This window comes from Chlorocebus sabaeus, chromosome 26 (assembly GCF_047675955.1).
Source record: "Chlorocebus sabaeus isolate Y175 chromosome 26, mChlSab1.0.hap1, whole genome shotgun sequence".
In the NCBI taxonomy this organism is placed as follows: domain Eukaryota; kingdom Metazoa; phylum Chordata; class Mammalia; order Primates; family Cercopithecidae; genus Chlorocebus; species Chlorocebus sabaeus.
Window position 1 is genome coordinate 55,130,334 of NC_132929.1, and position 17,397 is coordinate 55,147,730.

The following is a 17,397-nucleotide window of genomic DNA, read 5'->3' on the forward strand; positions in this document are numbered from 1 at the left end:
TGCAGATCCCCATAAAGCCACCACTCTCGCCCCAACTCCAGAAGAAAAGTGTTGGGACCAATAATCACCAACATATTCTTTCCACTTTGAGGTTTTAATTACTCAAGTGGGAATTACAGTCCCACAGTCTCACTGCCACATCTGTGGGCCTGCTATCTGGTCCCAGGTGATATACGGGAAGTGATTCTCTGTTTTACCTGGGAGTGTTAGACCTCAGCCCAGTCCTTTGCCCACTTGTAGATGCCCAGTGGCCAGCCCACTGGTCTTCCTGCCCCATCCCCAATCCAGCCCCAGGGAGGCAGTGGTGCCAGCCTCCTGCCCGCACCTGCTTAGAGACTTTGAGCCACGTCTTTTTGAGCCGGAAGATTGCACTGCGGTTCATGGATGAGGTGATCTCCAGCACAGCATTGTAGTTGTGGAGGCAGCGGCAGATGTCAGCCACGGCCACCCACTTCTCGATGGCGCTCACCCTGGCATTGATGTCCTCATTGCGGATGATTTCTGAAGCAATCAAGTTACTGATCTTTAAGCCAATGCAATAAGACAGGGACAAAGAGGAGTAAGTATTGCAAAGATGATAAATAATCACTATTTGCAGATATAATTGCCTGTTTGAAAATACAAGAGGGAATTGGAAAACTGTGAGAACAACTAACAGAGCTTGCTAGGGTTGCTGGCTAAAGGTTCAATATAGAAAAATGAAAAGTTTATACATACATTAGCAATAATCAATTAGAAAATACAACAAAAATACAACCTTCCAAATAACAATGGGAATTTGTAAATACCTAGGAACTTAATGAGAACTATGCAGGACGGAAAAAACAGGTCACCAAAGGATATAAAAGGCTTGAATAACAGAGAAAGAGATCAAATTCCCAAATGGGAATGTAAATATGTCACTTTTCTGAAAACTGATACATGTGTTTAATGTAATCCAATAAAACACTCAGGCCTGGTGCGGTGGCTCACACCTGTAATCCCAGCACTTTGGGAGGCCGAGGCGGGTGAATCATTTGAGGTTAGGAGATCGAGACCAGCCTGACAAACATGGTGAGACCCTGTCTCTACAAAAAAAACACACACACACACAAATTAGATGGGTGTGATGGTGCATGTCTATAATCCCAGCTACTCAAAAAGCTGGGGCAGGAGAATTACTCGAACCCAGGAGGTGGATGTTTTAGTGAGCTGAGATCGCGCCGCTGCACTCCATCCTGGGTGACAGAGCGAGACTCCATCTCAAAAAGAAAAAAAAAACAAAAAACAAAACAAAACAAAAACCCTGAAAACAAACAAAAAACCAAATACCAACGAGAGCTTTCTCTAGAAAAGTAATTATAGACAAAGTAATTCTAAAGTTCATCTGGAAGAACAAATAGTTAAAAGGGGCCAAATTCTGAGGGAATCCCCCATCATACAACTAGAGCTTGGACAGGACACACTTTGAAGCACTGCTGGTCTCACATACACAGTAGAAGATATCTTGTAGGACTCCATCGCCAAACATGACATGCACATGAACAAATCAAGGGCAGGCTGGACCTGGAGCAGCTGGGGGCGGGGGTGGGAAGCTGGGGCTAGAACATCAGGGAATTAGAATTGCAAGAAGCTGGAACAGCAGGAAGCAGTGGGCTTTCTGGTACATTCTTTTGCCACTTCCTAAGACTTTTTTTGTTTTGTTTTGTTTTTTTGAGACAGAGTCTTGTTCTGTTGCCCAGGTTGAGTGCAGTGGTGTCATCTCGGCTCACTTCAACCTCCGCTTCCTGGGTTCAAGCGACTCTCCTACCACAACCTCCCAAGTAGCTGGGATTACAGGCACACACCACCATGCCTGACTAATTTTTGTATTTTCAGTAGAGATGGGGTTTTACTATGTTGGCCAGTCTGGTTTTGAACTCCTGACCTCAAGTGATCTGCCCACTTCGGCCTTCCAAAGTGTTGGGATTACAGGTGTGAGCCACTGCACCCGGCCTTTGTGACTGTTTAATTATTTTAAAATAAAAAATTTAAAAAAAGACTACTACTTTTAAAAAAGGCAATAAAATGACATTTACAGATGAATTAAATATTATAGGGCTTTATTGCTAAGAAACCTCAAAAATAATTTCTAAAGGATGCTCATCAAGAAGAATGAATTGTAAAACTACTTAAGAATGGAACTACTAAAGAACTACTACTTATTATCAGGAAGGATAATAACGCACAGTAGTACATGTATTATATTTCTTAATTAAATTGAAGTTGTAGTTAACTTTTTTTCCATCAAGAGAACATGGAACTTAAAAACAGTTTTATATAAAAGTTATACTAATTTTTGAAATCAATAGATCAATCAAATCTTCCAGAGAAGAAAGATAAAAGGAATATCTGCCAGTTCATTCTATGAAGCCAGTATCACCTTGATACTGAGACCAGAAATGGATAACAAAAGAAAGGAAAGCTACACACCCTTTTGTTTAATATACCATGACCACATTGGGTTTATTCCTGGAATGCAAGGATGATTGAATATTAGAAAAAAAGTATAATTGTCATTTACTATATCAACAGATTAAGGGAGGAAAACCATATGACCATCTCCATGGATGCAGAAAGAAATATTTGATAAAATTCTGTATTTGTTCATGGTTAAATCCATTAGCACCCAAGGAACAAAAGCTAATTTAAAAAAAACCTGGTAAAGAAACAAACATCATTCCACATAGGGGAAATATTAGAAGCATCTCCTTTAAAATCAAGAAGGTGGCCAAGTGCAGTGGCTCACACCTGTAATCCCAGCACTTTGGGAGGCCGAGGTGGGTGGATCACCTGAGGTCAGGAGTTCAAGACCAGCCTGTGCAACATGGTGAAACCCTGCCTCTACTAAAAATACAAAGATTACCTGGGTGCAGTGGCGTGCACCTGTAATCCCAGCTACTCAGGAGGCTGAGGCATGATAAGCGCTTGAACCTGGGAGGTGGAGGTTGCAGTGAGCCGAGATTATACCACTGCACTCCAGCCTGGGCAGCAGAGTGAGACTCTGTCAAACAAACCCAAAAAAAAACAAACAAAAAAAACCCCCAAAACCCCACAAAAACCCAAGAAGGAGACACATGATCACCATGTCCATTCCACGCTGTCCTGGAGAGAGACGGGCCTAGGGTGAGGCAGGTGAGGTATGGGGTACAAGTGCAAAGGGTAAGCAGCTCCTTAGATTTTGCTGTCTGGGGACCTTGCTTGTCTTACCCCAGTACCCCAGCTTGGCCATGGTCCTGAAGATCCTGGCCAGTACCAGCTAAGAGGACAAAGACATTAAAGGCAAAAGGACCAGAAAACAGCAAACAGAACTGTGCCAGGGGAGACGAGGTAAATCGCTATTGTGCCAGCACACGTCCTGTGTATCAGAACCAAATGGTGGATTTGAACAGAGATGGCCAAATGCCAGGTCATTTCAAGGGCAGCTTCTCAGGTAGACCGTGTGCGTTCAAAATTGTATTCTGCTGTGTAATGTTGGGGATGAGATTTCCCCTCCTCGAGCCTCAGTTTCTTCATCCACAAAGTGGGAATGGCAGGATTAAATGAGATGATGCTTTTGAAGCACAGCGTCTAGCATGCGGTGGACACTCAATGAATGCTCACTTCATATTCTTGTCTTTCACTTGCTTGACTCCTGGGCACATAGTGGGACAGGGGAAGGGAGGGGACGGTGATTTGTTGCCTGGTGCTGTAAGGTGTGGTCAGATCAGGCCTCTGTCAGGATGTTTCCTGAGGCTTGGTCTCTGTCCCTCTTTCTCTCCTGAGAGGCACACAAGTCTCCTTTCTGCTGCTGTGCTTACTGCAGGAGCCACTGGGTGCCCGGGCCTAGGAGGCCCCAGAGGGCTCCTCCCCTGAGCTGCAATCCCTGGGTCTTTCTTGTTTCTTCCAGGCTGCTGAGGATCCTCCCAGGATATGGTGTGCTGGGGGCTGGGGCTGGTGGGATGTGGCCCTGGCCAAGGTGGTCAGGGCAAGTGGAATCATGTGCTCCCACCACCGGCCCTCAAAGGCTCTTTCCTCATGTTGATGATTAAACTCAGAAGAATGAGGATGCTGAGTGCAACTGTTCTCAGGGCTGTTACGAGGCTGGGAGTGACCCATCTCTGTGGTTCAGGGGCTGGAACTTGCGCAAACGTGGGGAAGTTGCTGGGAGGGATTTTTTTCTTTCTTTTTTTTTTCTCACACAGCCGATTTGCACTGTGCAGCAATGAAAGTCATGAGCCACCACACACCGGTTAGGAGGCCTCAGCACTTGCCCCTCCAGAGCCTTGGTTTCTTTGTATCTAAAAATGTGAGGACAGCCCCCATCTTTTTTTTTTTTTTTTTTTTTTGAGACGGAGTCTCGCTCTGTCGCCCAGGCTGGAGTGCAGTGGCGCAATCTCGGCTCACTGCAAGCTCCGCCTCCCGGGTTCACGCCATTCTCCTGCCTCAGCCTCCCGAGTAGCTGGGACTACAGGCGCCCGCCACTGCGCCCGGCTAATTTTTTCTATTTTTAGTAGAGACGGGGTTTCACCATGATCTCGATCTCCTGACCTTGTGATCCGCCCGCCTCGGCCTCCCAAAGTGCTGGGATTACAGGCGTGAGCCACCGCGCCCGGCCATCCCCAGCTTTCAATGAGATTACTATGCACAAAATGCTCAGTGCTAGGCACGAGGTAGGCACCCGGTTAGGGGGCAGTGGATATTCTTATTAAAGAACATTGCAAATGCTCCCTGTGGACATGAATTGAGCCTCAGAAGGCTCTGGGACCTGTCTGGCCCCCAGTTCTCTGCTGCTCCCATGTTTCTCTGAGAAGGGATTCTGGGAGCTGGGGGTATGTGATGCACCCATCTGAACTTAGTGTGCTAATCAGTCAGTCCAGACGCTTGGAGTCGCTTATGCCAGGCCAGTTTGCAGGCCCAGTGCTTGGTCCCATCTCAACAGTTCTTCCCCAGGAAAGCTGGGGCTGGGAGGTCTAGAGGAGGGGGCTGGAGGAGCTGGGGACATTCAGGAGCCTTAGTCTCACTCAGCACTGTGGCCTCCTAACATTAAAGAGAATTAAACATTCACCTTCAGGGTAGCCGAAACAGCCAAAACATTAGGAGATTCTGAGGGTTCTGGATAATGTATGAATTAGAGGGAAGCTGTCTGCCATTTGATGAGGTTAAAAAATAGGAAGCATAGCAAGGTCTTCGTTGCTTTCCTTCTAATCCTTCATTCCTTTCTGTTCTCTTTGCCGCAGACGCCCCAAACACCCTGCTCCGAGGAGTGACCCCTCTTAGGAATCACAAGTCCTGGTGAGGGCTCGTGGTGAGCCAATGCTGGGCTGAATGTCTTTAGATGACTGCCCAGTTAATCATCCTACGACCATTCTATGGTCAGCCCCACTTAATAGGAAAAGAGACCGAGACCGAGGTGAGGCAACCAGCCCAAGGCCACATGGCAAGGGGTGGCAGGGCTGGAGAGGACCCAGCAGTCTGGTTCCAGCCAGGTGTATAGCCCATTCTCTACCCAGCCTCTTGAGCATCTTGCCAAAGAAAAACCTCAGTGAGAGAAGTGCTCCCATCCATACTCACATCATTGAAGTGCTTGGTGGTTTTCATGATATAAGGGGTCCTTTCATTCTTTTCCAGTTTCATCCATCCTTGTCCGAAGAACTCCCTGTGGGAAGTAAGGGGAGACCCAGGTGGAGGAGGTGAGGTTTGCCTTGCTGATTTCATTGCTCCATGCTTTTTATTTTATTTTTATTTTTTGGCTTTTTGAGGCTGTCATTTTGGGGGAATGACTTTCTGCAGAACCCTGGAAGGAAGGAACCCTGGGCTGAAGTCCAGCTCTGCCTTGTCGCAGCCGTGTGGCCTCAGACAAACCCTTTATAGAGCAGGGCTTCAGTTTCCTCATCTGTAAAATGGGAATAAAGACGATCCTTTCCTCACAGGGTTACTGGGAGGCTGAAATAAGGTGTGGGAAGGCACACACCTTATTGTGAGGTACAGTGGAAATACTTTGTTATGAATCTTGTTTTCTGACAGAGAATTCACATTTTAGTCATTGCAGCAGCTGGTCTGTAGGATGAGGGAATAGAAGACCCTAAAAGGGGGCAGATAAAAGGCTTAAAACGCCTGCAAGCCAAGCCACAGTCTCCTGACATCATAAAGTGACAGGGAGGGGGACCTTGGCAGAGCCCTGTGGGCAGAAGGGGCCAGGGGAGGTGATCTGTGTTTGAAAACATATCCCGCTTCTCCTCCTACAGGGACATATCAGGAATATCAGCTGCTTCTATGTCCAGGAGATGTGACAGGTTTCCAAAGTGCCAACGCTGTCTATTTACACGAGGCAGCACCCACGCTGGGGAGGGCTGCGAGAGTGCCAGGTGGAGCTGAGGCCAAAAGCCCCTCAATCATTCAAATCCGGCAAGCTCAATTTTGAGAAACCATTCTGGGACCATTGTTAGGAACTGAGACGTATTTGTTACAAGGATGCTTACTGCAGCGATAAATATAAAAGTGGAGACTGAAAACACCCTGGTGGCTTAGTAACACACTGTTAGAGAATGCTGTGTACTCATTAAAAATAATGTTTACAAATGCCATTTTGGCATAGTGTCAGAGGAAGGAAGAAGGATACAAAATTATAAAAGTAGAATAACTGCAATGAACACCAGGGATGACTGAGGCCAGAGCAGGTAATAGCAGGCCTTGGGGCTTCTTCAAAGTCCACATCTGCCCCCTAAATCAGCTCCTGGAGGTCACTGGACCCACACACGCACCCACGCTTATACCTGTGTGCACAGTTTCTCATAGGTACGTGTGCACACACACATGAACACATGCTCTTTTCCAGATACTGTCTTTCTAGGAGCTCTGAGTTAGAGATGATTCCAGAAAAGTGTGTATGTGCAGCTGACAGGTAAGGAGAGAACTTGGTGGGCAGGAACAGAAACAGGCTTCTCCGTCATTCTGCGGACCCAGGCACTATTGTTTTAAGCTGTGGAGGGTCCGCACAGCTCTGGAAGTTCACTGCATATGCTTCTGGGGTGCTGTCCAAGACAGTGCCTGAGGAAGCGGGGGGAGGCAGGTGCTGCCTGCAACACTTACTCATAAGGAATCTTCTTGAAGACGAGGTGGTCTAGCAGGGTCAGCTGCTCTGCAATCTCTAGGGCCGAGTGGTTTTCAAAGGGCTCAGCCTTCACGCCTTCAGCCTGGTTTTGAGTTAGGGGAGCAAGGTTTTGAGTTAGGCCCACGATGAACACCTCCTAGATTCTCAGCTGCCTCTCTGGGGGTTTCTCCCCCTTGAATTTGGTGGGCGGGTGGATGGGGTATGATGCCACCTCGAATCTGGTGGGCGGGTGGATGGAGTATGATGAGGGAAGGTGGAGGGAAGGGAATGGAGGGAGATGGGCCCCGCCCTGTTGTGCTGGTGTGTGCAACCCAGTGCTCAGACCACCCTCACCCACCCTGCCAGGGAGCTCCCAGCACATGCATGAGACAACCGAGGTTTCCAGATGTGAACCACTGGCCCAAGTTGCTAAGCTGGAAGTGGGCTGACTAGGACTGGAGCCCAGGTCATCTGACTCCAGGCTGTGCCTGGCCACTCCCTTCAGGGTCTGCCTGAGCCAACAACTGGCTCTATACAGTTTCCTTTTGAAACTAGCAGGTGTGGACTCCCAGGTGTGATTAGCTCCTGGGATGGTCCTGTGCTTAGAAGACAGCTGACCCACCTTAGTCCTGGGCCTTAGTCAATGTCTCTGGTCCCCAGGGGCCACCCTTGGATACTGTCATTAAGGGTGTCCACTACTTGGGCCCTATGATCAGAGATCTTCAGGGAAACGTTAGCTAGCGGACAGTGGTGCCCACGGCAGGAGATGGATGAGAGGTGGACATGGGGAGGCCGGTGTATTGGGCACAAAGGCCTCGTGGAAGGTCTGCTGGATCTGAGTGAGGGGTGCTGGAAGGCGGTGGGTAAAGGGACAACTATGTTGGTCTTGGGAGGAGCCTGTTAGGAACAAGAATCCTCCCCCATCACCACCTCAGGACCAACTGGGCCACACAGGAGGAGAGGAGAGGGGTCAGCTCCTCGGGCAGCAGGTGCTCCAACAGATGACTGTCTCGTGTGCCTCATGCCTTCGCTTTCTCATGCTCACTTCACTCTGTCCAGAAGTCCTAGTGGGCTGGGCTGAGCACCCACAAGCAGCCCATCTGCTGGTTCCCAAAGGAAGTGGGGCCATCCCTCCTAAACTAAGTGTCTCCCTTCCTCCCATTTCCTCCTCAGATGAGCACTGAGGTCTGCACCAAGGCCTCACCACATGCCGTGACAGAAAGGCAGGAAACACGGGCCCTGACCTCAGGGAGCTCCAGCCTAAGTGGTTCCAAGTCATGTGAACGGAGCGAGGACCGTGGAGGAAAACAGCCTCTGTGTGTGCCATGTGGGTGCTGTGTGTGTGTGTGTGTGTGTGTGTGTGTGGTGTGTATGGGGTGTTTGTGGTGTGGGTATGTGTATGTGTGTGTGTGTGTGTGGTGTGCCTGTGGGTGATGTGTGTATGTGGTGTGGTGTGTATGTGGTATGTGTGTGTGTGATGTGTGTGTGTGGTGTGGTGTGTATGTGGTATGTGTGTGTGTGTGTGTGGTGTGTATGGGGTGTTTGTGGTGTGGGTATGTATATGTGTGTGTGTGTGTGTGTGTGGTGTGCCTGTGGGTGATGTGTGTATGTGGTGTGTGTGGTGTGGTGTGTATGTGGTATGTGTGTGTGTGTGTGTGGTGTGTATGGGGTGTTTGTGGTGTGGGTATGTGTATGTGTGTGTGTGTGTGTGTGGTGTGCCTGTGGGTGATGTGTGTATGTGGTGTGTGTGGTGTGGTGTGTATGTGGTATGTGTGTGTGTGATGTGTGTGTGGTATGGTATCTGTGGTATGTGTGTGTATGTGGTTGTGTGTGGTGTGCACCTGTGTGGGTGATGTGTGTGTGTGTATGTGTGGTATGTGGTGTGGTATCTGTGGTGTGTATGTGGTGTGGTGTATGTGTGGTGTGTGTGGTATGTGTGTATGTATGTGGTGTGTGAGCACTGTGTTCGTGAAGTGTGTGTAGTGTGTGTGTGTGTGGTGTGATGTGTGTTGTGTGTGTAGTGTGTTGTGTGTGTGGTGTGGTATGTGTGTTTGCTGGGTGTGTGTGGTGTGGTATGTGTGTTTGCTGGGTGTGTGTGGTGTGTGTAGTGTATGTGTGTGGTGTGTGTTTGGTGTGTGTAGTGTATGTGTGGTGTGTGTGGTATGTGTGTTTGCTGGGTGTGTGTGGTGTGTGTAGTGTGTGTGTGTGGTGTGTGTTTGGTGTGTGTGGTGTGTGTTTGTGTGTGGTGTGTGTGTATGTGGTGGCTGTCGGTGAGTTTTTCCTGGCAGAGCTGCCCTGGGCAGGGAGGGGTGTGTACAGAAACCAAGGTGCAGGAGTATGGATGTTGGAGGACATGAAGCCTTTGGGGACATGGAGAAGAGAGTGGCAGGGCCACTGGGATGCCAGGTTGTAGTGAGAGGACCCAGGCAGGGGATCCCCTGTGTGCTCACAGGGAGGGGACCCTCAGCTTCTGAAGCAGCTGAGTGAATAAATACAGGTGGGCAGCCCAGCCATCTTCCCATCTGAGGGTACTGCCTGGTGCCCTGGGGTTGGGCTGAACTGACAGGGCCAAGGGTAAGCTCAAGGAGCTGGGTGGCTTATGGCCCAGAGGCCCAGGCACTGTGGGGCCCAGAGGCCTGCACCAGTACCAGAGGCCAGAAGAGGCGTTCTGGCCAAGGTGGGGTAGTTGGCTCCTTTCCCTGGGGTGGCCTGGGAAAGAGGGTGACCCTGGAAGCAGAGGTCAAAACTGACAACTTCCTCCACCTTTTATAGGCTTTTGAAAATCCTTGCTGTCTCTAGTGAGGCCGCGGGGTCCTCTCAACCCAGATCTGCCCCACACAGGCTCTGGGGACAAGAGCGGGCAGCTCAGCGGCTGTTTGTTCTGGAAGAACCTCAGGCTGTTCATGAAGGAACAAGGGGCCCTCATGCTCTTGAGGGGTAAACATTCCAGGTGGGCCTCTTTTGGGAAACAGGAGCAGAGTGCAGTCAGCTTCCCTTCAGCTGCCAAGAGGAGCACTTCTGTCCTGGGGTTTACCCAGCATTCTGGCTCCAAAGGGTCAGTCTGAAGTAGGGTCTGGGCACTGCCAACCTCCCTGCCTAAGGAGCACGTGTGGGTTCCTGGGGGCCCAGCCCTGCAGTGCTGCTCTGGGGGCAGAGTGTGGGCAGAGTGCTTACAGCTTCATAGGTCCCCTCGCCACTTCCAGGAACCAGGAGGGCAACATGGGAGGAGTGGGGGCAGCAGGGGCCCAGAGCCTAGAGTCCCAAGTCCTCACGCTGGCTACTTCCAACAGACTGAAGGTCACTCAGCCAGCAAGGGGCTGAGCCAGCATGGCGCAATCTCTGCCTCTGGTGGGGGTGGTGTGGTCAGAGTGAGTCTGTCTTGAGCATCCCTGGCTGCTGTGATGCAGGGCCAAGGGCTCTGGGGTGGCTTGTGATGGTATTCTGGGGTGCATAGCACTGACTTGGAAAAAAGTGGGCTGTAGCAGGACACTGGAAGTGCACAAGACCATTATTCCCTTACTCCTTGTGGAATGCCACGATGAGCTTGGCTTTTGTTTGTGGTAAGCACAGCTCTCTCTCTGGGGTCCCATCATTTCTGGGCAGGTGGTGAGCTGCAGCCCGACTTCTGAGGATGAGGCAGTGTGGTAGACGGAATGAGGGAGAGTTGTCACTCTGGAGTCAGCCAGACCTGGGGTGAAGACCAGCTCCTACACTGCCACTAGGGCCTCCCCTTGAGCCTTCAGAGGGAGCATGACCCTTCCAACACCTTTTTTTTTTTTTTTTTTTTTTTTTTTTTTAGATGGGGGTCTCACTGTCACCCAGGCTGGAGTACAGTGGCTCGATCTCAGTTCACTGCAACCTCTGCCTCCTACGCTCAAGCAGTCTTCCCACTTCAGCCTCCCAAGTAGCTGGGATCACAGGTATGTGCCACCATGCCTGGGTCATTTTTTGTATTTTTGGTAGAGATGGGGTTTCACCATGTTGCCCAGGCTGATCTTGAACTCCTGACCTTAAGTGATCTGCCCACCTCGGCCTCCCAAAGTGCTAGGATTACAGGTATGAGCCACCACGCCTGGCCTCCCTCTCACATCTTAATTTCAGACTCCAGAACTATGAGAGAATAAATTTTTTTTTTTTTTTAAATGAGACGGAGTCTCCTTCTGTTCCCTAGGCTGGAGTGTGCAGAGGGTGGTCTCGGCTCACTGCAACCTCTGCCTCCCGGGTTTAAGCGATTCTCCCGCCTCAGTCTCCTGAGTAGCTGGGGTTACAGGCACCTGTCACCACACCTGGCTAATTTTTGTATTTTTAGTATTAATGGGGTTTCACCATGTTGGCCAAGGCTGGTCTCCACCTCCTGACCTCAGGTAATCTGCCCACCTCGGCCTCCCAAAGTGCCGGGATTACAGGTGTGAGCCACCGTTCTCAGCCCATTCCTGTTTTTTTAAGCCACCCAGTTTGTGGTATTTTTTCACAACAGCCACAGAAAATGAATACGGGTGATGCCTGTGCTGGGTCAGGGGTCCTGGGCAGGAGGACGGAGAGGAAAGCCTTGGAAAGCAAGAGGGTGGGCCCGGCTCACCATCTGTGTGATCTCCTCCAGCGTGATCTGGTTGTCACCTGGGTCCTCCTGGGTCAGAGTCCTAGGCAGGAAGGAGAAGGCATGGTGAGCCCCACTTCACTCCTCTGCAGCCCCTCCCCAGCTCGGGCAGCCCCACACGGCCTCTGCTCTTACGCCCCTCTGTCCTCGTCATCCCCATTGCCAGGAACGCCCTTTCCTCTTCGTCCTTCACTCTCTTCTTCCTGATGGTTCTGACCCTCCTGGCTGTGGGAGGTCCCCTTCTGGGACCCTCTCAGTCCCTGGGCTTCCTGCCTCTGATTGGGTGGGAATGGCCTTTCTGCCACCTCAGGCAGGGAGCCCTTGAGGGAGGGACTGTGTCTGATTCAGCCCCATAGCTCTGGTGCCAGCATAGGACTGGACATTCAGCAGGCGCTCCTGCGAGCACATGGATGACGGGATGCATGAGAGGAAGGAAGCACAGGGAGCAGGGAGGGAGCAGGGAGGCAGCAGTATGGCAGCCACAGGCCCAGAGGAAAGACTGCAAGGATGGAGTTGGGATTGCAGAGGAGAGTGATACCCATGGTGGGGAATGAGGGTGGAGCCTCAAAGTCAGGCCAAAGTGCCTCACGCTCATGGTGATGGGCTCAGAGTCACAGCTGGTGAGTGCCAACGGAGGCTGCAGACACTGGAGAACCAGGTCTGGGCTGCATGGGAGTGGCTCTCTGGATCAGCCTGGCAGAAGGCATTGTCGTGTATATCTCACAGCTGAGGAAATGGCCCCTCAGGGAACTGCCTCACCTGGGGTCTCGCAGCTGGAGCATGGTGGGCCCATGCTTCAAACCAGGGCAGCCAACTCCAGAGCTTGCTCTTTCATCGCACCCAGGGAACAGGCTCCCCTCCGAGGGTGGCTTTGATCAATATGCTCGGTGGGGGGCTCCACATACTCCTAAGGCCTCCTGGGAGGATGTGAGCGGTGGTTGTGTGCATGTGTGTGTGTGTGTGTATGTGTGTACACACTCTGGCCTCTGTACTGAAGATGGGGAGGTCTGAAAGAGATTTTAGGACTGTGAGCCTGAGGGAAGAATGGGCCCCAGTATGGGGCCTCGATGGCCTGGCTGGGGAGGAAGACTGGGCACTCTGGTCACAGGCAGGACTTGGTGGAAAGTCTGGGGAGGCTGGGGCCAGGCAAGAGGTGAGGAGGAAAGGCCAGGGCCCAAGCCCTCACACCTGGGCTGGGCTGGGAGCAGACAGGCTGAGTCGGTAGGTGCCCGCCACCCACTGAACAGCTTGTAGAAGTGACACCTGTGATCTCACCCCAGCCTTGAAGTGGGTGTTATTCACCCATTTTATGGATGAGGCTCAGAGAGGGGCCTTGCCCAGTTCACAGAAGTCACTGGCTGAGCCAGCTCAGACACGGGGCTGCCTGACCCTGACCTCTGCCAGGAAAGGGCAAGCACGGGTTTGAGGATAAACAACTTAACTGAATTCAATTCAACAGGCACTCCCTGAGCACCTACAAATCAGGCCTTGCTAGCACTGTTTAATAGATCTCTGCAGTGATGGCAGCGATCTACAGCCTGTACTGTCCAATGTAGGGGCTGCTAGCCACATGTCAGGGGTGAAGCTGAGGCTGCTGGGCTCATGTCACTGAGGAGCTGAACTTTAAATTTTATTTAAACTTTCATTAAGATTTAAATAGCCAAGGCTGGGCACGGTGGCTCATGCCTGTAATCCCAGCACTTTGGGAGGCCGAGGCGGGCGGATTGCCTGAGGTTGGGAGATCGAGACCAGCCTGGCCAACATCGTAAAACTCCGTCTCTACTAAAAATAATAATAATAAAAAAATTAGCTGGGCATGATGACAGGCGCCTATAATCCCAGCTACTGGGGAGGCTGAGGCAGGAGAATTGCTTGAACCTGGGAAGTGGAGGTTGCAGTGAGCCAAGATCGCGCCACTGCATTCCAGCCTGGGTGACAACAGCGCAAAAGAAAAAAAAAAAAAAAGATTTAAATAGCCTTGTGTAGCTAGCGCCTACCACATTGGATGGCACAGGCTAGACAGGGGGTAGCAGCTGTGGACACACATGCAGAAGTGTGCTGGGTTCTTGCTTCGAAGAGATCAAGGTCTGGCACAGGGTGGGGAGAGAGGAAAGAAGGACAAATGGACTGCCCAGGCTCGAGCCTGTCCCCAAGAGCTCACCTCTACCCCAGCACTCCTACTTGGGGCTGTCCTTGACAAGGGCGGCCTTCACCTCCCTGGCCTCTGACCAGCCCACATAGAGGCAGAAGGCAGGGCTCCTGTCCCAGCAGGCAGTCCTGAGCCAGGAACCAGGTACTGCCTTTACCTGATGATGTTGGCTGCAGCCTTCCGCTCCTGGGTCAGGAGCTCCGGGTCGTGCATGACTTCTTCCAGAAAGCCGATCACCTTGCATTTGAGCTCATCGTTGGTTTCAAAGTCCTGCCGGGAAGGCGTGATGGGTGGCTCTGGTTACTGTTTTTGAGTTGCCCTGAAGTGGTCTGGGCCCAGGCCAGAGGAGGGAGCTCCAGTTTCTATTCTGCCCAGGGCAGGCTGACCTGCCTCATTTCCTTTCTGCTGGCTTCCTGGCAGGGCATGAGAGGCTCTCCAGGCCTAGAGAATCTTAGATAAAAGCACTGGGGCCAGACCAAAGCCCATCCTTCAGCTGGCTGCACCCCTGGGCCAGGGAGGCACAAACCTACCTGTACCCTTGCTACAGACAGGGTGGATAGACAGAGGCCCATTGTCCTTCCTTGTCCTTGGTTCCCTCCTAGGGAATCTGAGCAGTCCTCTGGGAACATCAGGGTGGCACACTTGATCTCCCTCCCTCCTGCTGCCCCACTGCCAGCCATCAGCTCACTCTGCCCGCAGCTGCTTTTGGAAGGCAGCTGGTTCCTGGGGCCATTGCCTGGTGGTCCCCAGCAGCCTGCCCAGGGAGGGCTCCCACCCACCTGAGAGTGCTTGGACACCCAGTGGCGGAGCACGTTCAAGACACGATTGGTGGCTGCTCTGCGGATCACAAACTCCTTGTCTCCATTCCTCTGGTCTGGGGGAAACCCTGGCAGCATGCGTGGCAGAGGGGAGAGAGGACAGGTGAGGACAAGAAACAGAGCTTGATACTAGTCTGGATTTGCCTCTTGGATCCGGCTGAGCTGGGCTGAGAGGGTCATGGGCAGAGGGATAATAACATATTTAACAACTAGTGTCTGACCAATAGCACAGATGTCATGGCTTCTCAGTGGACATGGTCCATGCATGCCCAGCCTCTTCTAGACCTCTCCATCTTTCAAGAGCTGCTGGAAGGTTCAGGCAGCCTCCAAAGACAGAGCCATGCAGGCCTTCCCCAGGGACCAGAGCTCACGGGGGCCCCTATTCCAGTCTCTGCTGCAGGACCAAGGCTGCAGAAGTGGGAGGTGGGAGCATGGGGGAACAGAGGTTCCCATGGGCAATGGGCTTTATGTTGAGTAGAAGTTGGCCAAGTAGCAAAGGGTGATGGATGGGAAGGAAGAGGCCTCCAGGCAGGAGGGTTGGCATTAGCAAATGCCTGCAGGGTGGAAGTTTGGGGGTGGGATGGGTGGCATTCAGTTGGGCGCTGGAAGAGGAGGGTGCAGGGCAGGCTGTGCGCTAGATGTGCAGTGGCCCTGGCTCTAGGTGTGGGGTTCAGGCCCTGGGTGTGTGCAGAGCCCCAACCAGTGCAGAGAGGTGGGGATTGTGACCCCACACCTCCATAAGTGGAAGGCGGTGCCCAAGTCAAAATAATGATTCAGGAAGCTTCGTGTCCAGTGAGTGAGTGTAATCAATTGAAGCAATTTAACAGGACCCACCTGTGCCTTCAGCAGCACACCTTAAACACCCACAGCAGAACAAGTCCCTGGGACCATGCTGGTTATCACCTGCCACTGGGGTTGACCGTGGGGAGGACCCTGTGAGCGGAGACCACCCCACATACCTGCACTGGCTAAGGACATCCTCCGGTACTTCTCCTTGTTTGGGGTGCCCTCGTTGGCCCCCGCGGTTGCTATGGCAAAGGCGGAGGCAGCCGACAAGGCACTGCGGTTATTGTCCAGTTCGCGACAGGAGGTCATGACGACTCCATTGTTATAGGAAAAGAGCGGGAACTCTGCAGAGAGGAGGGAACCAACCCTCAGCTGTCCCCAGTCCCAACTCCTCAGGCTGTTAGAAAACCAGGGGTCCCGAGGCTAGACCAGCGTCAAGAGCCAGCAGGCTGTGTCTTCAGGGCACGAGGGCATGTCGGGTGGTGCTGGTTTGCGTGTGTGGGTCTCTCTGTGTTAGAAGCTCTGGGGAGAGTCATACCACAACACCCTTAGGGCTGCCCCAGGATGGGGAGCACCCTCCTGCTTCTGAAGAAGGTCTCCAGTCACCCCTTCCATCTTTCTGCAGCTCTCAACCCCTTCACTTCTCAGGTCCAGCTGGGCATGGGCCTGCCTGAGGGCAGCGTCATGAGTTTTCTTACTCTCTCAGTCTACTTGGGATTAACACATAACCTGTTCAATGTCTGACATCCATAACAATCCATACTGATGGGCTCGTGGGCACAGTGGGATGGAGAGAGGATGGCTCTTGGAGTCCAGTCACCTAAGTTGAAATTCTCCCTTATCCCCTACTAGCTGTGCGACCTTGGGTAAGTTATTTAACCTCTCTGGGTTTCAGCAATCTCCTTTGAATAACAGGGATAAAGCTTCAAAAGGTGGATATAAAGATTAAAGGTGATAACATAGATGAAAGTACTTTGTATTAGGTGAAAAGCTATATAAATGCTATGGAATATCATTGCTATTAGTAATAACAATAATGATTTTTAGTAGTAATGACAGGAGAAGCCTACTCCTGAAACCTTTGGTTTCATCTTGTCTCTGGAAAGCAATCCAGACTAAGACAAAATAGCAGTATTTATGCTGTGAGGCACAGATGATTTATTTTAAGGACTCACAGCTTATTTCTAAAATTTGGCTCTCCTAAGCGCTGTTTCTGTGTGTCTGAGCAACTGTGGCAGGGCTGCAGTGCGTTTGGGCAGTTTCTCTCTCAAGTTCGATGACCCTGTTACCTACTGGGTTTCTTTTGAAGGCCTGGATAGTGGGGAGTTCAGGCTGCAGGCTGCCCTTTGCATGTGAGAGCAGGGGCATTGGAGAAAGCTGTGTGAGGAGGGGCTGCCTGGGAGGTGGGTCCCCTGGGAGCTCTCTCTCACCATTGGGTATCTCACAGCCCCCTTGTATAGGGAAAAGGGCTTTATGAAAACCAGAGACCAAGACTGCTTCTCAAGGACCCTTCAGGATCAGGAGTCTGAGACTGCGGGTGAGCAATGTCACCGCCTCTTGGAGTCTTTCCCCTTATTTGAAAAACCTGGCCTTTCTGCAAGGTTGTCAAGATGATGAAAGGGGCCTGCGCAGAGCCTGACACACAGTTCAGGAAGCACCTTCTGAATCAGGATCTTCCATGAATGAGCCCTAGATGCTGAGCTTCCCTGCCTACCTGTGCTGGGTGGGCTCAAGGCAGTCTTGTTTGAAGTTGGGAGAGTGACTTGGTTGAGTTGAAGAGCAGAATCTACCCAGCCAATATTCCAGTGCCCACAGCCCCTTCCCCCAGGGCGGGGCGGGTGGGTCATGAAACATCAGAAAAGTTACTGCTCTTAGGAGTCACTCATAAAGCATAAGGGATGACACTCACTTGCCTGGACTCGACTTGACCTGCTGCCCTCTCCCAAACCGGAAATCT

The 17,397-nt window shown here is 51.5% G+C and overlaps 1 protein-coding gene across 2 annotated transcripts in view; it reads right to left on the reverse strand.

Annotated features, from left to right (window-relative positions):
• Positions 1–17,397, reverse strand: part of RASGRF1 (Ras protein specific guanine nucleotide releasing factor 1) — a 130,098-nt gene that overhangs the window by 24,643 nt on the left and 88,058 nt on the right. For both annotated transcript variants that reach the window (XM_008015697.3, XM_038010237.2), the window contains exons 17-23: positions 15,614–15,784; positions 14,616–14,722; positions 13,994–14,106; positions 11,670–11,730; positions 7,090–7,193; positions 5,572–5,656; positions 326–523 (exon numbers count right to left, since the gene is read on the reverse strand). In XM_008015697.3, coding sequence (XP_008013888.1) covers positions 326–523; positions 5,572–5,656; positions 7,090–7,193; positions 11,670–11,730; positions 13,994–14,106; positions 14,616–14,722; positions 15,614–15,784 — 839 coding nt within the window. The remainder of the gene's footprint in view (positions 1–325; positions 524–5,571; positions 5,657–7,089; positions 7,194–11,669; positions 11,731–13,993; positions 14,107–14,615; positions 14,723–15,613; positions 15,785–17,397) is intronic.